Genomic DNA, 27,683 nt, shown 5'->3' with positions numbered 1-27,683 from the left:
AATTGATAAATTAAAAAGTAAATGTTGTTATATTTATATATATCATCGGTAACCCCAGTACTATTTATGAAACTGTTAATTTGCCCTTGTAAATATTTTGTTTTGATAACTATACTAAATTAAATACTTTATACATTTTGCAAACGAACTTAACTTTTTATGCGTGCATTAGTGTTTATAAATATTCTTTAAAACTTAATAACGAAAACCCCCACAAAGATTCCAGTGGTCACATGCATTATTTGACTTTCTCGGATATTCATCAGTGTATGAAACATCCAAAGCACATGGTGTATCTTCATAGATAGGACCATAACATTTGGCTACATACCAAGATTTATATCAGCGTCTCATCATTGCGTTTGATATTTTCTTCTGTATGGGTTAGAATTAATCTCATAAAATAGTTCATGAATCTCTAATGGTCTGTTTAATATATTGCTTAATATACTTGGATATTGTAATTTAAGGTAAGCCTTCTTATTTATTAGTTTAAAAATATATGAACCATTTATATTTATTAACTGTTTTATTAATTTGTTGATAACCTACTCAAATTAGAAACGGGTGTATGGAGATGTACTCTTTGCGCTTGCAAATCGCTACAAACACGTATATAGTAAGTAAATACACAATTTACGAGAAAGAATATTTCATTCTATTGTTACTTAACTCGTCAACCGTCCAACGTGTCTACTTTAGATATTTAAATTGCTATATAATTCCTAATGAACAAAAACAATGATTTTAAGCATGATAAAAAAAACATCAATTTGCTGAATGTAATTAAACATCAACTATAAGTACAAATCAAACAATAAATGTAAAGTGGCCATTGATTACCACACGCATGACGAGTTTTGGATGTGGAGTTTGATCAGCAATTAATTGACAAAGCCTCAAGTGCTCTTGACTTAAAACTGCAAAACCTCAATAATTGGTTTACCTGTTGTGTGTAAAACACATTGATGAAAAAGTATTGTTGTCATTTCTAGTGTTTAGCAATATTTACGCGTTTCTACTTGCATTTGGCTATTCTTTTCCAAATGTGATGATTAATGTTAAACTAATCTATTGGTCAACAACTAATATGCTAGCATTTGTTAATACACATCCATTACCAATTGTGCCGTTGTATTATTTAAACAAAATCAATGATATAAAGATAATCATACTCTTGCCCTAATTGAATCTTGGTGATGAGAAGTAAGCCATATACAGGGTTAGTAAAAAGTGTGGAGACCCCCTGTTATTTTTTTAACGGCCCATACTAGAAAAACTAAACTCGGCACACCTTTATGGATTGTTATGAAGTACTTTTTGGGCATAACCGCAACTTGGTGTACATCCCCAACATGGGGGATTTTGGGGGAAACTCAAAAATTTCAAATACAATCTGTACGTTGTATAAGATAAGCTCTTCATTATAACAGAATGAATACGTGCATATTTATATAAATATAATTACAAACAAATTTTTGAATTCGTTGAGCACAAATATATAAAAAGCCGAAGAAGTATGATGTACTGTAGGAAACCTGCTGATTATAAAGCCATCTGATGAATATTTGAAAACAGTTTTTAGTATTTCTTTCTTTACAGGTGTCCGTATTTATTAATGGTGCGTTCTTGTCAGTCTCATTTAGTCTTCACTACAACGAGAACGTTTATCAGGAGCTTAACTTAGAAGAGTCAGTTTAAGAGAATCGACTTGTCAGCTTACCTCTGAACCAAGATGGTATATGTAGTGCACTTTAATGGCTAAAATAATTCCCGAACTTCAATTTAAAAAATATTTCGTTTGATAAATAGTTTTCATACTTAAACGTTTTCATAAACAACATGTTTAAATATATTAATTGCATTCTAGGAGTAAATTAAGCAGGATCTAACAAGCGTAAAATCAAGAGAAGCTCTGAGTGTAAAATTTATCTTCGGGTTAGCTTATCCACCTTCATTATATTTTAGGAATTATTAAAGTGACAAACCCATCAGGCAAACAGGAATTCGCTTTGTCGGCAGGTTTGCTGTGGCGGGGGTATTTATTTTCCAACCATACTATATTTTGTTAAAAAAGTTGTAAGCTATTAAAGTGTGAAGTGTTGTAGATCATTTAAAAAACCGTTACACTGCCTTGATATACGTAGCAAAAAAGAGCATGAAAGCTATAAAAGATAAAAATAATATACTATTTATAAGAAGTTATATCAGTATGATAATTTTCAAGCAACCTGTTGCATTTCGGTTTGATATTTTTCTTAGCATGTTTATAGGATTAAACACTATAGTTTAACCGACTAAAGTGGTTGATCTAACATGCGTGAGGCTCACGTATTGCGTGGGTGTGTGAGAGTAAGATTAATCAATTAAGAGACTAGGTCAGAGGGCGTGGTGGCGGCGTGAGGTTCGTAATAATTAACAATAATATCGACATGATAAGTATGTGCAGATCAGTAGTATTAACTCATTAATAATATAACGTGTTTTAAAAAAAATCTTTTTGTATTTTAATATAACTTCGAAAAAAAATATTCTTAATTTATATATTAATTATAAGTTGTGTTTAACTTAAAAGGTTCAGCTACGCCTGTCTCCGGTGGTGAGTGAAGCTCTTCAAGAACTTCCTGTACTAAAACGTACTTCCGCGCACTATTTCATGTCATTGTACGGATATTTGTGTAGGGAAAATTTGGTTTATTATCTTAACATATACTTAGAACCATTTATGCGACATTCCTTTTTAAAGACAATATTAAGGTGTATGGTTATAAAAGTTAATACTAATATCAAAAAACAAATAACCTAAGGAAAATCTATATTTTTGAGCGTTTTAATTGTTGTTATGATGAACTTTGTATATAAGTTTAAACATATCTTTACGGAATATATTTTTTCAGTAATAACTAATGATAAAAATTTAAATTGCATAAATTCAAGGAAGGAACATAACTGATCATGGTTCAGAATATTGTAACATTGCAATTTAGTTATTGGAATTTTTGGGGATACTCTATTCTAGGAATACTGTAATAATGTAAACTAGGAAAACTTTATGATAATATTGTTCCCTAATAAATTAGGATCAACACTTTTTTTATCTAATAAAGAGTTAAGATCGTGCTAGTTAAGGAATACATGAATTTATTTTGGTTTATTTCTGGTAATAGTATGAAGAGGACGATCACATCATATTATCTACAAAAACAAAGTTACAGTTAGCTTATCATAGCGTATAATGTTTATTTAAAATCACCTCTATATAATTGAAATACAATGCACTTAAACCAGTTGCAACAGTTTCCCTTACATTGAAACATTTCATTTTTAACTGAAGCTTAAATGGTTATTATTTTAATTTATTTTTAAATATGTTACACTCAATCTCTGTATTCGGACATTGACCGATATTTATACCCAATCCGTGACGTGGAAAGTGGGAAATACCCACGTCGAGGAGGAAGCATTTTATTTGGTCATTGGCCGAAGCGAAATGCCCTGACCGATTTGTGGGTTAAACTTATTTACTAAAATAACAAATTCAAAACGTTCTTCGGTGATTGAGCAAATTCAAAATGCCCACAACGTAAAGTGAGCAAAAGGGATTGCCCACGTCGAGTTGTGGGTATTTTTAGTTAGTTTGCGCAAACACAGAATAGCCTGCATACTCTGCCCCATACGCAAAAATCTACATGAAATCCACAACTACCAGGTAAAATAAATCAAATTTATGCTTGAAATTATAACTATTTTCAAGGAATTCCACCAGGGTTTCCGCCCCTGTGGCTTTTAAAGTTCCCATGTTATCCTTATGGAGAAATGATTCGTTTACATTTGAACCCATAAATACTTTTGAATCTGCGCTATGAATTAAGGGAACAGATAGTTATATTTTATTAGGGAAAATAAAAAGATAGCCTACATTATTTTGTGGTTTGAAAAGGTGTTTAATTGCATAGCACTTTTTTTTAGTTAAATGAATTAAAAAATTAAGATGTGTAGGTCCTACTATATTTGTTTTGGTTTCTAAGATCTGCGTGTTCTCTATAATTTAATAACAGTATCTGCGTGTTTCTTTAAGACCTTTTTTCACGGCTCGTGTGCATCGTAGGGAAAATCTACGCATACTGTTAGAAAGATATTTTCCTGTAGACCCCTTTGTAAAGAATCTCTTTATAAATTAGAATAAGCAAAAAATGAACCCAAAATACTAGTTCAAATGTAACAAAAATTAACATGGGCCTTATGATTTGCTATGCTGGTGACGAAATAACAAGGAAATATGAACAGAAAATCAAAACAAATGGAATAAAGTCCAATCACATGTTTTATTTACAGCATGGGGTGAAAATAGAGAAGTCTGTAGATTACATATTTTGGTTGAGTTTTCGACCACTGGACGACCTCTAGTATTATTTAATGCATTCAGAATGTCAATGTCAAAGAAACAATTATTTACTAAAAAGTATAGTCTATTATTTGAAGGGATGGCACTTGCCTTCTCCCATCACTTAATAACTATTTATAAATGGTGTTCAATGTCAGAAGTTTTTTTATAAGTACAATACTGTCCATTCCTAGATAGACATAGGATAATGACAATGCTACAATCATGCAATTGCAGAACGGCGAGTATGATGTAAAATCGGAGTTCAAGTATTTGGCGGATTAAGTAATGTATTAGCAGTTGAGGTAAATTACAAACGGGTCTTTTATTTTATTTTTATTTTTTTATATATGTATTTATGATAGCTATCAAGTTTTAATATCTTTTACCGTAGATTTGAGAAACCAATTTTATGTGTGAACATTCACACACATAAAAATTAGATTGGTGAAAACACTGTAATACTGTAGACCGGCTATTTAGTGTCTTATATATAACTATGTTATATTACTATGTTATACTAGTGTACATGTTGCTCGAATTCGAGCAATAACAAAGTATTACAGGAGTTATTTAAGATTGAATAACAGTCATATTTACAATGAGTTTAAAAGATCAACTCAAATATTACCGTTGTGTAACTCAGACCCTGTTTATCTTCGTTATTGATAAACCTAAAGTATTCCGGACGGTTCTCTCCTTCTCAAAATGCCTCGCTGTCCAGGCAACACAGGTCATTAATAGAGGGCCAATTGAGAACGAAAAGTCGTTTTGGGGTAGTGTTAGTGCGCATTTGTAACCTAATAGTGTCCAGTTTCAGGTTCAGACTGTGATGAATTAAACCTTTTACGCGCCACTGTTCTGTAGCTGCGGTCGTTATCACGATTGCGCTTCCTGTCTATGTTTCGTTGTCGTTGCGTCAGAGACATTTAAAAGGAATAAACAACAAATAATAAACAAATTAAAGCTACACAAAACAACGATAAATGCACACATTTAAGTTACAATCATGCTAACACAATCCATCATAGCGACACAAAACAACGATAAATACACAAATTTAAGATACAACCATACTAACACGATCCGTCTTGGGGGTAATATTTACACAAACTCAAATAGTAAATTAATGTACTCAATGTGTTTCATTGAATTAAAAAGTAAATAACAGCAATAAAATTATACAGCTGATCAAAATGTAAACAATTATGTTCTTCATAAGGATAACATTGGAACTTTCAAAGCCACTGGGGCAGAGCCCAAGGGACTTTTTCAAAAATGTAAGGCCAGTTTACAAATCTACGCGACACGTTCCTTCCAATGAGACGTCAATGTTTTTAAAATGTTAACATTTATCGGTTAAGAAATGGCGGAGGAGTTCAACCGACAAACTGTCGTGTAGCGTATTAATTATATAGATAAATATAGTGCTATATTTAGTAGTTATATTTGTGAATAGACCTATGACATTCCTCGTTATATGACCATCTTTGTGCTTAATTTTGTCTGTATCGGTTTAGTATTTTAGTCGTGACAGCTGCCCAGACAGACAGACACCGCCTCAATTTTATAACAGTATAGAAGATAGATATACTATTTCAACGTCCGAGACAAATATTAACACGTTCCATCAATTGTTTGTCAAGCTGTTTGCAAGTGTTATCATGTCGTCATGAGTTCAGCTGTGTAACATACGATTGGTCATCACAGAATAAATGCTTTGTTTGCGATCCGGCAAAAGGCCAAATTTCAACCTTCACCATTAAACAAGGTTTAGCCAATATTTTATAATATTATTATTCATCAAAAGTCTCAAAATGTTTATATGCTTAAAGGCAACGTATGAATTATTTAATCAAAATGTTACTCAAGATTTATAACATAAACCGGAGAAAATAAAAGAAAAGTACAAAAGTATATAAAATGTTGAGTGTAGCTGTTTTTTTGGTGCTCGGTACCGGGAGATATTTGATTCAACATTTATTATATAAGTTAATTGGCTGAATAAAAAAAAAAACATATATACTACGTACAAAATATGAACACATTTCAGGCGATTTAAATCAAACATTTTAAAAACATTTATAATAAATTGTAATCCATATAACGTTTTCCGTTTTAACATTCAAAACGAATGGTTCGTATCGTATGATAGGATTGGTGGAGCATTTGAAAGGTTGTTTATGACTTCTTTCTATACTACGTTGCGGGTGTAAGAAGGATTGTTTGGCGGTAAGACCACTTTCAAGTCGTTTTGGTTATTTAACGCCATGACCACGTAAAGCATACGACGGGTGAGCAGGCTCACACCGAAGAATTTCAGTGTTCGACCTTGGCTCTTCTGTATGGTTATTGGGAATGCTAGACTTATAAAGTAAACTGATGTCGCTGCATTGTATTTCCAAGATGGGACTTGCTTGAATCTAAGGCGATTCGTGGAATGTGAACAAAAATCATTAAGTGGAGAAAGGATAGCATGGTATTTCAAATCTTCGAACTGTCCGCTTCTTGGATAATATTTCTCATCCGCTGACATAGCGACTTCATAGGTTTGAGAAATTGCAACGCGCTAACGTACTTTAAAACGTCAAGCAGCGATTCGTCAACGCTCTTGATAAAAATGTTCACCCTGTTGTTCATCATTTTGCTCAGTCATTATCAAATTAACTCTCTACTTTTATTCTTTGATTCGCGACTTGGCCGAGGATCTGTGGCATTAAAGACTCTCTGGTTGGGAACTATAACTCGGTTGATCGATTTTACCTTCTCTCCCTTGCAGTTTCTGTATATGTTTTCGCTTTATATGTCTTCACGTTTTATATCTTGAAAATTAACCTTGAAAACATTTAACAATAATATATATCTAATATAGAAAACTAAATATAATTATCCGTTAAAACGTTTAGTCAAAACCGGTACAAACTAACTAATACGGTTACACTTTTGTTCACATGTCAAATCAAATTATTACAAAAAAATACCTGTAGGCCTATCATCTGTTTTTGTTAACTTCAGCTACAAAAAGCTATCGACAATAACATGGGCACTTTCAAGGGCTGTAGGATGGAAACCAGATTTTTCTCAGCCTTGTGGCCAACTCTATTTGATTTCTCGTGGTCAAATACCTTTCTAATACCAGATATAACAAAAACAAAACAACAAAACAACAACAACAAAAATAATAATAATAATAATAAAAACACAAAAAAAACACTAAACAAAAAAATCTAAATTCCTCGGACGAAAGAAATGTTTTGCCCGTAAACGCGTTTGTTATAGATTGGATACATAGACGAATTTTCTTTTTCCAATTGTGGGGAAGATATTTCATAAATAAAAACCAAGATATAATAATTTCCTTAAAACACCATGATGTGTCTTTTCTAACATACTGTATGTTTAACAAAATACCATATGTTATGTTTAATAAGTTAACTTTGTTTTTGTTTACAATCATTGTTATTTAGGATTCAATTCAGAATACACCTATTTTATTTTAACAATCTTTTATTTAATATGTAACAGTTTGGCGACGAGGAAAACCAGTTTTTAATTTTTTTTTACATTCTATTTATTACAATTTATTTTTTAATATGAGTGACCTAAGTTACACTGAAAGTTTGACTGATTTAAAGAAGATTAGAGTAGTAGTGAAGGGTCAGTTGTCTAAGGCTGAAAGATGGCTAGCAAACCTACAAAACATGTCAAAAGAAGTAATCAAAACCAGGATAACAACAATTGAAGATTATTGGGAAAGATTTAATTCTGTACAACAATTAATAGAAGACAAAACTGAAGAAGCTGATATTGAGAAAGAAATAGATTACAGAGTAGAAATGGAGGACAAATATTACAAGGTAATGGATGAGTTACAAAAACGTATGGGACAGCTTGCAGAACTACAAGTGAACACTCAAAATATTGTGCCTAGTACATCAAATTTGTCTACTCCACAACGTCGATCCACTACTTCCTCAATGATTTTCACACCATATCAGGAAAATGAATCATTCAAGAACTTCATTCGTCGATTTGAGATATTTCTATATCTACATAGCCAAGAATTGGAACCAAAGGATCAAGTGTACACAATGCTACATGCCTTAACCCCACATTTACATCAGAAGCTGTATGATTTGTGCGCTCCCGAAAGTCCTTTGGATAAAACATATGCTGAATTAGTAAGTCTTTTGGCTGATTATGTTGACCCTAAACCTAGTACTTGGGCCTTACAACACAAATTTATGACAAGAACACAAGAATCTGAAGAAACCGTAAAAATATATTCCGTTGAGCTTCAAAAGTTATCTTCAGACTGTGACTTCAACTGTAATAATTGTGGGAAATCAATTGCAAACACATTACTACGCATGCAGTTTATAAGAGGTATTAGCAATTCAGACATAAGAACAAAATTATTACAAGAAAGATCTGCTTCATCGTTTCAAGATGTAGTGAAACTTGCCTCCATCATGGAATTGGCAAAGAACGAAAGCTATATAGTAGAAGAAAACATTCATTCAAATGAGAAAATCAACAAGATAGCAGGTACAGGAACAAAACCACCCCATTTTTCTCCTACTTGGAACAAAAAGTTAAAGTCTCCATTTGAACGCCTCAAAGGTAAATGCTATCGTTGTGGATCACCTAGACACAGGGCACATCAGTGTAAATTTATCGGAGAAATATGTAAGAAATGCAACAAACAAGGGCATATTGCTAGCGTATGTTTAGGCACAAAACAAACAGAAATTCATTGTACCGAAACTGACAATACTATAGACTATTATAAGGAAGAGAAACAAGAGGTTTTTAAGATACACAACCAGAGTGCCGGTAATGACAAGTTTATGGTCGAGATACTTATTGAAGGTAAACCTGTGCGGATGGAGTTAGATACTGGAGCAGCAATAAGTATTCTACCATACTCTACCTTCAAAAGTCTCAACATAAATAAAAAGATTTTCCACACAAACATAGAACTAAGGACATACTCAAGCGAAATAATCAAACCCCGGGGTGTCGTCTTTGTAGAATGCACTTACAATGATCAGGTGTTTGTTGGGAAACTCTACATAGTGAACCAAAATTTTGATGCAATTTTTGGAAGAGAATGGATTAGAGAGGTCAAACTGGATTGGGCAGAACTTAAAACAGTTAGTAACAATACTACATCTACTGCACTCGAAGATCTTTTGGATGAATTCAAGGAATTATTTGAACCAGGAGTAGGACTCATACCTCACAAAAAAAGCACACTTACAGCTTGTTGAAGGGGCAAGACCTATTTTTGTGAAGGCTCGTCCAGTCCCATATGCATTAACTGAAAAAGTAGAACTCGAGTTGAATCGTCTGGAAGAAGCTGGAATCATTTCCAAAACCGACAAGTCCGATTGGGGTACTCCAATTGTACCTGTAGTAAAGCCTAATGGTAACATACGAATATGCGCTGATTACAAGGTTACAGTAAATAAACAAATCAAAGAAGAACATCATCCAATACCTCGGATTGAAGACATTTTTGCTCAAATGAATGGAGGACAGTTGTTCTGTACTTTGGATTTAAGTAACGCTTATCTCCACTTGGAAATGGATGCTGAGAGTGCAGAAATTCAAACTTTGAGCACTCATAAAGGACAATACATAGTTAACAGACTGATGTTTGGTGTAAAAGTTGCTCCAGGAGTTTGGCAAAAGGTGATGGACGGAATCCTTCAAGACCTTCAAGGTGTTCAGTGCTTCTTCGACGATATAATAATTCAAGGAACGTCATCAAAAGAACTACTAGAAAGAGTAAAGCAAGTGTTTGAGCGTTTAAGGAGTCAAAATTTAAAGTTGAACCGTGACAAGTGCAAATTTTTTCAAAAGAAAATTGAATACTTAGGACATGTTATTGACGCCACTGGAATCCACAAAAGTAAGGATAAAATCACAGCAATTACAAATGCACGAAGGCCTCAAAACATACAGGAACTACGATCTTTCCTAGGGCTTGTTAATTACTACAACCGGTTTGTAAAGAATTTGTCCACTGTTTTAAATCCTTTACATAGACTTCTAAAAAAAGGGCAGTCATTCATATGGGACAGTAAGTGTGAAGAAAGTTTCCAAAACATCAAGAAAAGAATAACAAGTGACACAGTTCTTTGTCACTTTAACCCAGACCTGCCATTGATCCTTGCAACTGACGCTTCACCAGTGGGACTTGGAGCAGTGATATCACATCGTTTCCCAGATGGAAGTGAAAAGCCTATAGCTTTTGCTTCAAGATCATTGACCAATGCTGAAAAACATTACAGCCAAATCGATAAAGAAGCCACAGGTATATACTGGGGGTTGAAGAAATTTTTTTCTTATTGCTACGGACGTCATTTCACACTCATCACGGACCATAAACCATTAGTGTCAATCTTCAATCCCAACAAGAGCCTACCATCAATGTCAGCTACGCTGATTTTTAATTCAATTTAATTCAATTATTTTTAATTCAACTACTCCCATTTTTTATCAGGATTTAACTACACAATTGAATTCAAGAGAACTGGTGACCATGGGAATGCAGATTTCCTCTCAAGATTTCCTGTGGAAGATTCAAAATTTACAAGTATTGACCAGTTTGGACATTTTCAAACAAACCAATTGAACACCATAACTATCAATCCCAAAGAACTAGCCGAAGAAACTAAGAAGGACGCATATCTAAAACAAATTCTTGAGGCTCTTGAGGAGGGTCAATCATTAGAGCCATTGGGATTTCACGATAATGAAGTTACATTACATGAAGGTTGCCTCTTCAAAGGGTGGAAAGTAATCATCCCAAATTCCCTCAAGAAAAGAATTCTCAATGAACTACACTACGGGCACATTGGTATAGTAAAAACCAAAGCTTTGGCAAGAAGTTACTGCTTTTGGAGAGGAATGGATAAAGACATTGAAAACATGATTGCTGTTTGCAAGCCTTGTCGTGAGAAACAAAATTCTCCAACGAAAGAGATCAACCATCCTTGGGAACCAGCAACTCAGCCATGGGAGAGAATACATATTGATTTCATGGGCCCAACAAATGGACAACAATTTTTCATTGTTGTTGATGCCTTCTCCAAATGGGTAGAGGTAATACCCACAAAAACAGCAACTACCGATTGGACTATTAAGGAGTTGAAGAAACTTTTTAGTACTTTTGGTCTTCCAAGCCTCCTAATTTCAGACAATGGACGAAGTTTCACTTCTCTTACTTTTCAAGAGTTTCTTAAGTCATGTGGAACTCAACACAAAACGACTGCCCCGTTCCACCCATCATCTAATGGACAAGCTGAACGCTTTGTACAAACAGTGAAGAAGATGTTGAAGTCGATATTAGATGAACCAGGAACACTTGACAGTAAAATTCACAAGGCGTTAATTCAACTCCGTCAAGTACCAAACTCAACAGGAAACTCGGCATACTATCTCATGTTCAACAGACAAGTAAGAACATACCTCAGTGTTATGATACCTTCTAGAATCGAGGACTCAAAAGACAAACCTAAAGGTATAACACGCATATTTAAGGTGGGAGACCGTGTTCAAGTGAGAAACTACTACAAGGGTCAGACAAAATGGAGTTTCGGAAAAGTTACATCAAGAGATGGAAATCTACATTACAACGTTGAACTGGAGAACGGAGTAACATGCAGACGACATGTAGATCAAATGCTGCGATCAAGACTTTAAAGGGGGAAAATTGATGTGTCTTTTCTAACATACTGTATGTTTAACAAAATACCATATGTTATGTTTAATAAGTTAACTTTGTTTTTGTTTACAATCATTGTTATTTAGGATTCAATTCAGAATACACCTATTTTATTTTACCAATCTTTTATTTAATATGTAACACACCATATGTGCCTTGTAGAAATATTATATAACAAATTGAAAAGTATAGTCAGTTTTATCTCTTTGCTATCAAACTAGTATTATATATATATATATATAATATAGTAATCGTTTTAAAGTTATAATTGATTGTAACTAACTATTTCGAATGCAATTTAACGGTTTCAAATTTTAACTTTCCAACTGTTGAATCAAGATTAATAGGAAAATGTCAAGAAACAGCTTGAACTAACATAAACAGAAGACTATGTTTAGAATTGATTTATTTAACATGTAAGCCTATTTTATTATTTATTGAAAATATATTTAATATAGTAACTAAAATGACCTAAAACCCCAAACTCTAGTGATTTATACTTTTAATTTATTTTTTAAAAGAAAATAAATCAATAGACGAAAAACCATAGGGTGTTTTTGTTTTGCCATGTATAATAAAATCCTTCGCAATAAGAAAGGGTTCTGATTTGAGACGTAACATACATTCGATGTAGATGAATATCGGGTTGTCTGTAAACTGTACAGCTGTGGTGTATAGCAATTGGAAATTACTTCAACAATTTCTTTCTTAAATGTAAAATATGTTATTTCAATTTATTTTTAATTAGTGATAAGTAGAATACGATGGACTATAATTCACAACTGCAAGTTGTATAACCTAAACACTATTTTAAAAGTGCCTACTGTTCTCTATTATACTGTCGCAAAAATATAATTCTAACTGCCAAATTATTTGGTTACAATATTATGTTCTGAGCAAATAGAAAAAATGAACACATTGAAAAAAGAGAAAACAGGATGTGCATTGTAAAATTGACTTTTAAAAACCATTTTGGTGCAACACCTTCAAAAATTCTGACACATTTTTATAACAACCGGTGTATTCAATGCGGATATTGACAGCTGTGTGTCAATGCGTGTATTCATTGATACCAAATAAAACATTTGTTTTTTAATGTAGTCAAATTGACTTTAATTATAAAATTAAATAGTTTCATTATAAAATTGAGAATTGTAAATTGACAAAGGTAATTTATTTTTCATTTATGTTGTTTTAAGGGTCCTTTAGAATGTAAAATATGAAAAAGTACAATTTATATAAACTGCTTAATTAATTTATTTCTAAAATAATAATTCCGTATCGTAAATATATTGCTATTAAAATTATTTTTGGAGATACGAGTTTGATTTTTGTTTGTTTTAAATAACTTTAACAAGGTGCAAATCTCATTTCTGCATATTTGCCTTAAGCTAATTCCTGTTATACCCGCCTCGCATACCAGACGTTTTATTGAAATTCCCAGTTAGGTCGCGTTGTTTTTGTTAAATTAATGATTAATAATAGGTGATAATCAGTTTTCAAAAATTGTGAAATGTAATTACTGTTGTTCATTTTTGTTTAAAATATAAAATAACAATAATGCAGCCAATCAAAAATATCAAATTGCCTTAAAAAGGGAAATTTAAGTTTACTTTTATTTCATGTCTTTACATATGTAATCTCACATTTGGAAGTACAGTAGTACATTTAAAAGAACACAATTTGCAGCCATCGGGTTTTTTCAAATTATTTACAATAAGCTCAGTTCATGATGGTTGAAAAGTAACTTGCACCCCCCTTAACTTTTCAACCATTTGAGATATTTCAAATTGGTTTGTGGCAACCTTCTAGATATGAGGGGCTATAATAATGATGTTTGATTTTGAAAGTTTTGCGGTAGAGGGGTTATAGGGTAGCTCAAAATTTTCAAACGACAAGTATAGTCGAGTTTGGTATAATTTTACAGTCTTGACAAAACCAAACAATTGACATAAATTAAACCAAAATCGAACCACTAATAACAAAGTGGCGCCCTAAAAAATTTAAATCCAAACAATCATGAGGGTGCTTGAAAATTAACCTGCGTCCCCTCTTAACTTTTTAACTATTTGAGATATTTGAAATCTGTTTGCGGAAACCTGTTTAAATATGAGCCAACCCTACTTCCTCTGTCCCTAAGGCAACATTTTCAAAATTAACCATCATTTTTGTGGCCCCTCATTTCTAAAAAAAGGTTGCCGCAAACCGATTTCAAATATCTCAAACGGTTCTAAAGTTAAGGGGGGAAGGGGTGTGATTTACGTTTTAGCCACCCCGTATTATAATTTTCAAATGCAATACCTTGATGTGAAATATTGTGTAAACTATTTGGTAGCAATCAATAGTTTCACAAGTACAAATCCTAATTTCAAGTAAACTAGATAAATTCTTAAGTGAGTTACCATATTCCGGGATAGTATTGGATGTTGTACATAAAAACGAAACTTTGCTCACAAGGAATGAGATATTATAATCGTAATATATAGCCTAGACATGTCCATGACACATGGGGTATTTAAAATTGTAAAAAAGGTTCAAGAAAAACGGATGCCATTTTACCCTGTATTTCTCCAAAGTAAGTTACTCTTTCACTCTGCTGCAAGGTGATTCATTGTGATCATTTCAATGCAATTATTATTATTATAAAATATTAACAGTTAGACTACTTAAAAAACTTGATTTTAGCTTACAAAGACTTAATTTGGCGGTAAAACGTGAGGTTTAAAAAAAAATATTTATTATAGTAGAACCTTCTAGAAAAGTTTATCTCCACTTAAACCTGAGAAAGTATAACCTTAAACAATTGAGTCGTGTATATTTTTCTGAAAATAATCAATGATTGCTTGGTTAGTGAGGGTACTTAATATTATCTTTTGTTTCGAATGTATAACAAGAAAGGAAAAATATAATACCTTTGTGCGTTTTTCTTAGATTAAAGGAAAAAAGTATTGCACAGTTACAGTATACCAAGTACCTTTATTTACTTATGTTTGCCATGATAAGTAAATAATGATGTTTTTAAGAAAGCCTAGGTGGTGATGTAATACAGGCAATAACCACGAAACGCCCGAGAGACCGCCTTACAGTTTGCCCTGGCCTCTGGATTTCGTGATCAGAAGACGCTTGGAAATATTATTATTGTAAATCGTTCTATAAAGTATTATGACAGTAATACATTTAAATAACTTCTTCAAATGTCCAGTCAAAGACAGTCCTTAAAACACCGAAAAGGTCTAAAGCAGTAAAAATTAAGAACTGAAAATGTATGTTACAGATTATATAGTATAATATATTATAAGTTACAGTATAATTTATGTATATTATAGAATACAATTTTATATTATTCTATAAAATTTCATTTGGTATTGGGAACAGCTATTAGATTTAAAATTTATTTTCATTTTAATTAGTATAAGGAGATATCTACTAGCTACAAATATCAGATCAAATATACTGTACTTTGAAAATTGAAAATATTCCCTACATAATATGACCCACAGACGTAGGCCTACAGTATGTGGTTGCAAGTAAACACGTCTGCAGGATATCCTCTCTCATCCAGGATACAGTAGGACTTTGTCTGTGGTCAAACTTTCATTTCACTTGAGACATATTTTAGGAAATATGCTAGTTGCATCCGTGAAATATTGATTTTTTTATTTGCATACCTACTGCTACTCGCAATCTGGTTAAGCCACCCCAATACAATTATATCATTACGTTTTTGGGTGGTTGAGCATGGAGGACATTAAGAGGAAGAGCTAACTTTGTTTATTTTTCATGCTAGTCAATTGTTATTCCTGTTCCTTTTCTTGGATTTTTGCCTTGTTAATTATTTGTAGTTTTTTCATAGCGTACACTGTTAGCACAAACTTAGCATGTACAGTAAAATGCACTTTGGCATTTAGTATTTATTGATTTTCATAGCATGTAGCATGAACTATATTATTTCATAGCATGATTTTCATAGCATGTAGCATGAACTATATTATCGCTGCACTTAAATTCACTTTGTTCTATTTTGTCTTTGATGCTCTATTTTTGTGTTATTTCTGTGTCATATTAATTGTACCTGCAACTGAATCAACTTAAATTATTGAATCTAGTAGTATTATTGCATGTAAGCGGCTTGAAAGAAAAATGTATAATAATATTCTGTATACCTAATCAAACATATTTTGTAAAATGGCGATTGCCGTATGTACGAATAAATGAATAAATAAACCGTATATGTGATACTTACCTACTTACTTGGTACTTGAATTCTGCATCGTTGACCGACAAAGTCGGAATAGATTGCGTCACATATAATAATACTACTATTTACATAAAAACTAACTAAGATGGCGGCGGGTTGCCAAAAAGTGGTGCTTCGTTCAGCTCACTTAGTGAGTGTAAAGGTCTGCCCACCAAATAGTCTCTCAGGGTGTCCTTGAAGGCCATAATGTCCAGCTCGCGCACTTCAATTGGGAGCGTGTTATAGAGCTTACTTGTGTAGTAGGGGTAGCCCTTTGAGTCCAGGCTAGTCGGCATCTAGGTAGGTCAAGGAGATGGCCATGTCGTGTTTGATATGAATGCTGGTCCTCTCGTCGAGCAAGTTTTGTAGACATTTTCTTTAAGTAGCACCAAGCTATTTAATACGTACTGGCTATACGGGAAGGCTGTGGCGATGGCGGACGTGAAGGACGTGGTAGAGTGCCCGGTCTGCGACAAACGGTGTTTAGACAATGACAGAGCGATTTTCTGTAATGGAATGTGTCACTCCTGGCACCACGCCAAATGTGTGAACATAACTGTAAAAAAGTATAGTGAAATACAGAAGGTGGAAGATTTTATGAAGTGGTTTTGCCCGGTCTGTGACGTCAAACTGAGGAACTACATCTCCCGAACCAATGCGGAATCGGAGCTAGCTTGTGAGTTACTTGATATTAAATCACAAGTTTCATCCTTTCACAAGATTGGCTTAGGACTGGAAAAAAAACTAAATTTACTGATTAATCATAGCATCAAAACCAAAGTAGCAATAAAACAAATTGTGAACTCAGATATTGTGGCTAACAATATAACCTCTGAAGGGGATAAAAATTCAAAACCTGACATGTCTCCCCTCCCCAGCACACATATGAGTAATGACGTATCAATGTCAATGACGACATCGAATGATGACGCTGTTATTGAGCGGAGCGAGCGAAGCGAGCGAAGCTCTTATACGTCGACTCTTATGCATTTCGTAATACGCAAACTCCTCCTACACGGCTGAATCAATCGTTTTCAAACTTTGCATGGTGATAAAGACCATATCGGTGAGTGCCAACATCTATATGGCGTTAAAAAAGCCTCTCAGGAATCCGCCCCACTGGGTCTCAAAGTTTCAATGTAATCCTTATGGAAGCAGTATTTGACACATAAACAAAGACATATGATCAGCTGTTGACTTTTAAATGCAGTAGATAAAGAAATAGCTGATAGCATTATTGCACAGATATTAGAACATAAACGGCAAGGATCATAAATATAATCAAATGACGACACTAGCTTGAGGTCCGTGACGTAGGAAGTGGTGAAGGGAGTAGTAAAGTTGAGCAGTCTGGAGTGTGGAAACTGTTGAAGACTATTAGATTTACGTATCTGCATTCCTAAAATTCTATGGGAAGGTAGGAAAACGGGTCCGCGACCTAGGAAGTGGTGAAGGAAGTAGTCAAGGGGAGCTGGAGAGCTGTCCGGAGTGTGGGAACTGTCTATGACGAATAGATTAAGGTATCTGCAATCCTAAAATGCCATTGGAAGGGAAGGAAAAAGGTCCACGACGTAGGAAGTGGTAAAGGAAGTAGTAAAGGTAAGCTGTTCAGGGTATGGGATCTGTTTATTACCATTAGATTAAGGTATTTGCAATAATATGATGCTATGGGAAGGGAGGGAAACAGGTCCGTGACGAAGGAAGTAGTGAAGGAAGTAGTAAAGGCAAGCAGTTTGGACTGTGGGAACTGTTTTTGACTATTAGATTATGGTATCTGCAATCCTAAAATGCTATGGGAAGGGGGGGGAAACAGGTCCGCGACGTAGGAAGTGGTGAAGGAAGTAATAAAGGCGAGTTGTCCGGAGTGTGCGATCTCTTTATGACCAATAGATTAATGGTATTGGCAAACCAATAATGCTATGGAAAGGGAGGGAAAAAGGTCCGAGACGTAAGAAGTGGTGGAGGAAGTAGTAAAGGCGAGTTGTCCGGAGTGTGGGAACTGTTTATGACGATTAGATTAAGGTATCTGCAATCCTAAAATGCTATGGAAAGGGAGGGGAACAGGTCCGTGACGTAGGAAGTGGTGAAGGAAGTAGTAAAGGCGAGCTTTTCGGAGTGTTGGAACTGTTTATGATGATTAGTTTAAGGTATCTGCAATCCTAAAATGCTATGGAAAGGGAGGGAAACAGGCCCGTGACGTAGGAAGTGGTGAAGGAAGTAGTAAAGGCGAGCTGTCCGTAGTGTGGGAACTGTTTATGACGATTAGATTAAGGAATCTACAATCCTAAAATGCAATGGAAAGGGAGGGAACCAGGTCCGTGACGTAGGAAGTGGTGAAGGAAGTAGCAAAGGCGAGCTGTCCGGAGTGTGGGAACTGTTTATGACGATTAGACGAAGGTATCTGTAATCCTAAAATGCTATGGAAAGGGAGGGAAACAGGTCCGTGACGTAGGAAGTGGTGAAAGAAGTAGTAAAGGCGAGTTGTTCGGATTGTGGGATCTGTTTATGACCAATAGATTAAGGTGTTTGCAATCCAAGAATGCTAAGGAAATGGAGGGAAACAGGTCCGAGACGTAGGAAGTGGTGAAAGAAGTAGTAAAGGCGAGCTGTCCGTAGTGTGGGAACTGTTTATGACGATTAGATTAAGGAATCTGCAATCCTAAAATGCTATGGAAAGGGAGGGAACCAGGTCCGTGACGTAGGAAGTGGTGAAGGAAGTAGCAAAGGCGAGCTGTCCGGAGTGTGGGAACTGTTTATGACGATTAGACGAAGGTATCTGTAATCCTAAAATGCTATGGAAAGGGAGGGAAACAGGTCCGTGACGTAGGAAGTGGTGAAGGAAGTAGTAAAGGCGAGTTGTTCGGATTGTGGGATCTGTTTATGACCAATAGATTAAGGTATTTGCAATCCAATAATGCTAAGGAAATGGAGGGAAACAGGTCCGAGACGTAGGAAGTGGTGAAAGAAGTAGTAAAGGCGAGCTGTCCGGAGTGTGGGAACTGTTTATGACGATTAGATTAAGGTATCTACAATCTTAAAATTCTATGGGAAGAGACGGAAACATGTCCGCGACGTAAGAAAAGGTGAAGGAAATAGTAAGGTGGGCAGTGTGGAGTGTGGGAATTGAAACCGTTTGTAGCAGATAGATTAATCTTCAATCCTAAAAATGCTATGAGAAGGGAAGAAAACAGGCCTACGACGTAGGAAATGGTGAAGGAAATAGTAAGGCTTGCAGTGCAGAGTGCGGGAACTGTCTTTGGCAATTGCATTAATGTATCTGTAATCCTAAAATGCTATGGGATGAGAGGGAAACTGGTCCACGGCGTAGGGGATGGTGAAGGAAGTAGTAAAGGTGAGCAGTGTTGAGTGTGGGAATGGATTAATGTATCTGCAATGCTAAACTGCTATGGGAAGATACTGTGTAGACTGTAGGTTAAAATTATTACGAAGCACGAATCGATACATATTTCGATACATGCAATCGTTTACAATAGAAATTTACAACTGAGTTGACAACAGCTGATTTTTACTCCATAGAGGCTAAAAACTATTTTTACTCCCTAAAGAGTAAAAAATGTTACTTTAGACCCGCAACGCAAAAATGACCGATTTTACTGCAGTATTACAAAAACAATATAATATGAACCCTTGATGACTCCGCTCAATTTTGTGGATGCCTATGCAAACGCCACCTAGTAATCCAACCCTCATTGGCTGGCGAAAAAACGCATGAAATACAGAAGGCAGTGGATGTAACTGTAACTGAAACTGAAACTACAGAAATGACTAATCGAAATGAAGAAACAAGGAATGGAAATGGACTGCTGGAATTGACGCTAGTTTCGGTACAGAAGGAAAGTGAACCTAACGAAACTGCTTATTCTCACATTTCTCTATATACACCATCTCAACCTTTAAAGGAAAATAGTACTTCTAATCTTAATACAAACAAAGTATCGAATTTATCCAAATACCCGAAAAGCTACTCTGATGTTCTTAAAGCCAAGTCAACCAACACTGATTTTCACACCAGCAAGACAAAATACAATGACGTCATAGTTGGAAGTGGTGTCTCAAACAAACTGAAAGCGGCCCGCAGAAAATCCCTGTTCTTTGTTTCAAGAGTCAATTCCAACGCTACAAGTGAAGAGCTTTCTTGCTTGCTAAACGACAATGGCATAACTGACAGTGAATGTTATGAACTCAAGACCCGTTTTAAAGACTACAAGTCATTCAAAGTGTGTGTTCCTACGGACCTTGAATCTAAAATCCGTGACCCAAACCTATGGCCTGCTGGAATATTAGTAAGAGCCTACCTCCCATCCAGACGTGAAAATAGTGATAAGCCTTCTTTTTTAGGCAGAACCTTTTATCGAACTGTGGTGAAATAGTGGCCAAGGAGACTGTGGTCTTGGGTTCACTTGCTCCCCAACCTGACATCTCAGATAGGCCTAACCTAAACCTGCCAGTGACTAGGCCTAGACCATTGCAAGTTAGTGCTAATAAACTTGTTAGTGTAAATAAGCCTACTGTAAAATCAGTGACTGTAAATATAGCTGCCTTGAACGTTCAATGCCTGAAAACCAAATCTGAGCTCTTGTCCTTATTTGTGGAGGAAAACAACTGCGACATTCTGTGTATCTCGGAACATTGGTTGAACGCTGGAGAATCAACCTTTTATATGAACTTAGCTTCCCTACAACAAGTTAGTGCTTATTTCCGTGAGGACCATAGAAATGGTGGTGTGGCTATTTATGCAAAATCCAATTTCACATGTAAATATATTGATTTAAACACTTTTTGCATTGAACTTGCCTTTGAAGCAACCGCTGTGGAAATAATTGGCATCTCGACAACGTTGCTGTCTGTGTATAGGTCACCTGATGGCCCCTTTGAAACATTTATAACACAACTGGAGCTGTGTCTTGACTTTCTTAGTAAACTTTACTCAAGGCTGATTGTGTGTGGCGACTTCAACGTGCATCTGGAACGCCCTTCGAGAGAAGAATCCATATTTGTGAACTTATTAAGAAGTTTTGATCTCCACATAACCTCAAGGGATCCGACCAGAAGAAGTGCTTGTCTGGACGCTATAGCTACCAACATAAACTCCTGGGACCATAGGACTGAGGTGGTTAAATCACTGGTGGCGGATCACGACGGAGCTGTGCTCATGTCATTGGTAGCAGACCAGGTAAGGACCCAACCTGCATGGTGTGATAATTATCTAATTAAAAAAAGAGTTATAGATAAGACCAACCTGCCTACTTTGTGCAAAGAGCTAGGGAAAGTAGACTGGGACTCAATCCAACATATTCAACATGCTGAATCTGCTTTTTCTGTCTTTTCTACAATGTACCAAGATAAATTTGATGAGATCTTTCCGTTAAAAGTTTGCAAATTCAAATCAACCTCTAACAAACCTAAGCCCCTAAATAGCAATAAGTCATGGTATACCCCTCAACTTGCAGCTATACGCTCTCATATGATCCTAGTTCATGATCATTATAAACTTGCCGATGATGATAACCTAAAAGCTCGCTACTTCCTACTCTATACTAAAATAAAACAGCACTATAGTTCTGAAGTTAGGAATGCAAAGAAGGCACACAATGTTAAAGTGATCTCAGAATCTACTAATGCCTGTAAAGCCGCGTGGGGGATTGTTAATGAACACCGCAAGCAAACTCCTGGCCCCATTGCTGTAGCGTCACCTGACGAATTCAACAACTTCTTTGTTAAAGTTGCAGATGACATAATCTCTGATTTACCTCTGTTACAGCATCAGGACCCCCTACACCAACTTGACGATTTTTCCTCGAACCATACACTAACACATTGGAACAAGGTGAGTGAAAAACAAATTACTAGCATAGTCAAAGGCTTTAAAGACTCAACTTGCCAAGATGTTAATGGATTGTCAACCTCCATACTTAAAAGTACAATAAATGAAATAGTAAAACCACTAACTTTCCTGATAAATTTATGTCTAAGCAATAGTATTTTTCCGAACAGTCTTAAAATAGCTAGAACTATCCCAATTTTCAAAAAGGGTGACCCATCTATGCTGTCCAATTATAGGCCAATCTCTATATTACCAGTCTTCTCCAAGATCCTTGAGACCGTTATGAAAATCCAACTGATGGCCTACCTTGAAAATAATAACTTACTTTCTGAGGCTCAACACGGTTTTAGGAGCGGACGCTCTACGACCACTGCATTGACGTTTCTTGTTGAGAAAATCACGGAAGCCTTTGAACAAAGCGAGTCAGTCCTTCTGAGACTCTGCGACCTCAGCAAGGCCTTCGATGTCGTGAGTCATGATCTGCTAATAGCAAAACTTAGGAAGTATGGAGTTGGAGGTGCTGTCCTTGACACCTTGTCCTGCTACCTGGCCGACCGCAAGCAGGTTGGGTCCCTAAATGGTGCTTCCTCTTGTATTAGAGACGTCCCACACGGAGTACCTCAGGGCTCGGTGCTAGGCCCAATCCTCTTCAGCTTGATGATTAACGACCTGTGGCTTAATGGATCCACCATGTTATTTGCAGACGACACTACCCTCATATCACAGGGGAAGGACATTGGACAGGTTCGGACGGAGGCCGACCACCTACTGGAACGGGCCAAAGACTGGTTCAACATGAACCGATTCAAGCTAAATGAGGACAAAACCCAATCGCTGCTGTGCACCCTAAAGCTTGATCCACATTAAGACGAAGCCGTGAAACTTCTTGGGTTTTGGCTTGACCCCAAGCTAAGTTGGAATACGCACATAGATAAGGTATGTACTAAACTCTCCAGAGTACTATGTCTTTTGAGGAAGCTCCGTTACGCCATCACAAAGCCCTATCTACTAAATGTGTACCATGCTCTTTTCCATAGCCATGTCACCTATGGCATAGCGATGTGGGGACACGCACCACTAACTCAGGACATTCTCCTCTTACAGAAGAAGGCTGTAAGAATTACTAGGTGGCGTTTGCAGAGGCATCCACAAAATTGAGCGGAGTCATCAGGGGTTCATACTATATTGTTTTTGTCATACTGCAGTAAAAACAGTCGTTTTTAATGCATGCGTTGCGGGTCTAAAGTAGCATTTTTACTCTTTAGGGAGTAAAGATCGTTTTTAGCCTCTATGGAGTAAAAATCAGTTGTTGACAACTCAGTTGTAAATTTCTATTGTAAACGATTGCATGTATCGAAATATGTATCGATTTGTGCTTTGTAATCATTTTAACCTACAGTCTACAGTCTCTTCCCAAAGCATTTTAGCATTGCAGATACATTAATCCATTCCCACACTCAACACTGCTCACCTTTACTACTTCCTTCATCACCCCCTACGTCGTGGACCTGTTTCCCTCTCTTCCCATAGCATTTTAGGATTGCAGATACATTAATGTAATTGCCAAAGGCAGTTCCCACACTCTGCACTGCAAGCTTTACTACTTCCTTCACCATTTCCTACGCCATAGACCTGTTTCCTTCCCTTCTCGTAGCATTTAAGTATTAGAATTGACTATATATTGGAATATTGACTATATAATGGTATTAGATACATTTATCTAACTGCCCAAACGGTTCCCCCACTCTCCACTGCCAGCCTTTAAAACTTCCTTCACCACTTCCTACGTCGTAGGGCCTGTTTCCTTCTCTTCTCTTAACATTTTAGGATTGAAGATACATTAATCTAACTGCCACAGACGGTTCTCACATTATGCTCATACTTTACTACTTCCTAAGCTACTTCCTACATCGTGGACCTGTTTTCATCACTTTCCATAGCATTTTAGTATTTTAGATACGTTAATATAATTGCCACAAACATTGCCCACACTTCACACCGCTAGCCTTTACTACTTCTTTCACCATTTTCTATGTCGTGGGCATGCTTCCATCCCTTCTCATAGCATTTCAGCATTGCAGATAAGTTAATCTGACTGCTACAAAGGGTTCCCAGTTCCCACACTCCACACTGCTCACCTTACTACTTCCTCTTACCTCTTCTTACGTCGCGGGCCTGTTTCTCTCTATTCCCATAGAATTTTAAGATTGTGGATACCTTAATCTAATCGTCATAAACAGTTGCCACACTCCGAAAAACTCACCTTTACTACTTCCTTCACCTCTTCTTACGTCGCGGGCCTGTTTCTCTCTATTCCCATAGAATTTTAAGATTGTAGATACCTTAATCTAATCGTCATAAACAGTTCCCACACTCCAAAAAGCTCGCCTTGACTACTTCCTTCACCACTTCCTACGTCTCGGACCTGTTTCCCTCCCTACCCTTAGCATTATTGGATTGCAAATACCTTAATCTATTGGTTATAAACATATCCCACACTCTGAACAACATTTCCTTTACTACTTCCTTCGCAACTTCCTACGTCACCGACCTGATTCCCTCCCTTTCCATAGCATTTTAGGATTGCATATACCTTAATCTAATCGGCATAAACAGTTCCCTCACTCCGGACAGCTCACATTTACTGCTTCCTTCACCACCTCCTACGTCACGGACCTGTTTCCCTCCCTTTCCATAGCATTTTAGGATTGCAGATACCTTAATCTAATCGTCATAAACAGTTCCCAAACTCCAGACAACTCGCCTTCACTACTTCCTTCACCACTTCCTACGTCACAGACCTGTTTACCTCCCTTCCCATAACATTTTAGGTTTGTAGATACCTTTATCTAATCGTCATAAACAGTTTCCACACTCCGGACAGCTCGCCTTGACTACTTCCTCCGCCACTTCATACGTCGCGGACCTGTTTTCCTCCCTTCCCATAGCATTTTAGGTTTGTAGATACCTTAATCTATTGGTCATAAACAGATCCAACACTCCAGACAACTCGCCTTTACTACTTCATTCACCACTTCCTTCGTCACGGACCTGTTTTCCTCCCTTCCCATAGCATTTTAGGTTTGTAGGTACCTTAATCTAATCGTCATAAACAGTTTCCACACTCCGGACAGCTTGCCTTGACTACTTCCTTCACCACTTCCTACGTCGCAGACCCCTTTTCCTCCCTTCCCATAGCATGTTAGGTTTGCAAATACCTTAATCTAATGGTCATAAACAGATTCCATACCCCGAACAGCTCGCCTTTACTACTTCCTTCACCAATTCCTACGTCTCGGACCCCTTTTCCTCCATTTCCATAGAATTTTAGGAATGCCTTTAATATTACCTTAACCTAATCGTCATAAACAGCTTCCACACTCCGGACAGCTCGCCTTGACTACTTCCTTCACCACTTCATACGTCGCGGACCTGTTTTCCTCCCTTCCCATAGCATTTTAGGTTTGTAGATACCTTAAGCTATTGGTCATAAACAGATCCAACACTCCAGACAACTCGCCTTTACTACTTCCTTCACCACTTCCTACGTCACGGACCTGTTTTCTCCCTTCTCATAGCATTTTAAGTTTGTAGATACCTTAATCTAATCGTCATAAACAGTTTCCACACTCCGGACAGCTCGCCTTGACTACTTCATTCATCACATCCTACGTCACGGACCTGTTTTCCACCCTTCCCATAGCATTTTAGGATTGCAAATATCTTAATCTAATCGCCTTAAACAGTTTACACACTCCGGACAGCTCGCCTTGACTACTTCATTCATCACTTCCTACGTCGCGGACCTGTTTCCACCCTTCCCATAGCATTTTAGGATTGCAGGTACCTTAATCTAATCGTCATAAACAGTTTTCACCCTCCGGACAGCTCGCCTTGACTACTTCATTCATCACTTCCTACGTCGCGGACCTGTTTTCCACCCTTCCGATAGCATTTTAGGATTGCAAATACCTTTATCTAAGGGTCATAAACAGATTCCATATCCCGAACAGCTCGCCTTTACTACTTCCTTCACCACTTCCTACGTCGCGAACCTGTTTCCTTCCCTTCTAATAGCATTTTAGGATTGCAGATACTTTAATATAATCGTCATAAACAGTCCACACTCCCTACAGCTCGCCTTGACTATTTCCTTCACCAATTCCTACGTCGCGGACCCCTTTTCCTCCCTTCCAATAGAATTTTAGGAATGCCTTTAATATTACCTTTATCTAATCGTTATAAACAGTCCCCACACTCTGGACAGCTCGCCTTGACTACTTCCTTTACCACTTCCTACGTCGCGGACCAGTTTTCCTCCCTTCCTATAAAATTTTAGGAATGCAGATACCTAAATCTACAGCTAAACCTACAGCTCGCCTTGACTATTTCCTTCACCAATTCCTACGTCGCGGACCCCTTTTCCTCCCTTCCAATAGAATTTTAGGAATGCCTTTAATATTACCTTTATCTAATCGTTATAAACAGTCCCCACACTCTGGACAGCTCTCCTTTACTACTTCCTTCACCACTTCCTACGTCACGGACCTCAAGCTAGTGTCGTCATTTGATTATATTTATGATCCATACCGTTTCTGTTCTAATATCTGTGGATTAATGCTATCAGCTATTTCTTTTCTACTGCATTCAAAAGTCAACAGCTGATCATATGTTTTTGTTTATGTGTCAAATACTGCTTCCATAAGGATTACATTGAAACTTTGAAACCCAGTGGGCGGATTCCTGAGAGACTTTTTTAACGCCATATAGATGTTGGCACTCACCGATATGGTCTCTATCACCATGCAAAATTTGAAAACGATTGATTCATCCGTCTAGGAGGAGTTTGCGTATTACGAAATGCATAAGAGTCGACGTATAAGAGCTTCGCTCAATAACATTCTCAGACTTTGATGAACACTGCAGGCCTCTCTTCGTGGAGCTAGGAATACTAACAGTGCACAGCCAATATGTCCTAAGCAGTTTGCTACTCCTAAAAGACAACCTCCACCTTTTTGATATGAGGGAAAGCCAGCATAGCCACAACACTCGAAAGGCCCAGGACCTTGATCTGCCGCGGTGTAGGCTTAGCCACTCCATCAAAAGCTACCCTCGCTCAGCAATCAAGATCTTTAACACGCTGCCAAAAAGAGTGAGAGAGTTAGACAGGACTAAATTCGGGGCAGTACTGCAGGCCCATCTGGTAAAAAGACCCCTCTACTCTTTAGAGGAATTAAGGGAAGTGCCATTAAAAGTTAGCTGAAAACAGCACTACAGTAGGAAATCAGTTAGGAAATCAAATCGCCACAGCCCAGTTAATAAATAGTTTGTTTAGTAAGAAGTTTGTAAATATTAGTTTTAAATAATATGTAAATAAATAGTATGTTAATGTGCCTATGACGCAATCTATCCGACATTGTCGGTCAAGGATTAAGGACACAAGTATCAAGTAAGTATCAAGTATAGATGGTCAGAACCTTTA

General features: G+C 36.6%; 2 protein-coding genes across 2 annotated transcripts; both read left to right on the top strand.

The window, feature by feature from the left end:
• Nucleotides 1-9,913: 9,913 nt before the first annotated feature.
• Nucleotides 9,914-12,097, top strand: LOC128982357 (uncharacterized protein K02A2.6-like). Its single transcript, XM_054401346.1, has 3 exons — nucleotides 9,914-10,112; nucleotides 10,548-10,706; nucleotides 10,896-12,097. Exons 1-3 carry the CDS (start codon nucleotides 9,914-9,916, stop codon nucleotides 12,095-12,097), a joined length of 1,560 nt encoding a protein of 519 aa, XP_054257321.1.
• Nucleotides 12,098-16,788: 4,691 nt separating this feature from the next.
• On the top strand, nucleotides 16,789-23,068 carry LOC129005527 (uncharacterized). The gene is made up of 3 exons (XM_054434468.1): nucleotides 16,789-17,032; nucleotides 21,180-22,204; nucleotides 22,469-23,068. The coding sequence occupies exons 1-3, from the start codon at nucleotides 16,789-16,791 to the stop codon at nucleotides 23,066-23,068; spliced, it is 1,869 nt and encodes a 622-aa protein (XP_054290443.1).
• The last annotated feature ends 4,615 nt before the right edge of the window (nucleotides 23,069-27,683 follow it).

The sequence above is a fragment of the Macrosteles quadrilineatus genome, unplaced genomic scaffold, assembly GCF_028750875.1.
Source record: "Macrosteles quadrilineatus isolate MER2022 unplaced genomic scaffold, UCM_ALF_1.0 Scaffold_1__1_contigs__length_201487025, whole genome shotgun sequence".
NCBI classification, from domain to species: Eukaryota; Metazoa; Arthropoda; class Insecta; order Hemiptera; family Cicadellidae; genus Macrosteles; species Macrosteles quadrilineatus.
This window is presented reverse-complemented; position numbering and strand designations above follow the sequence as displayed.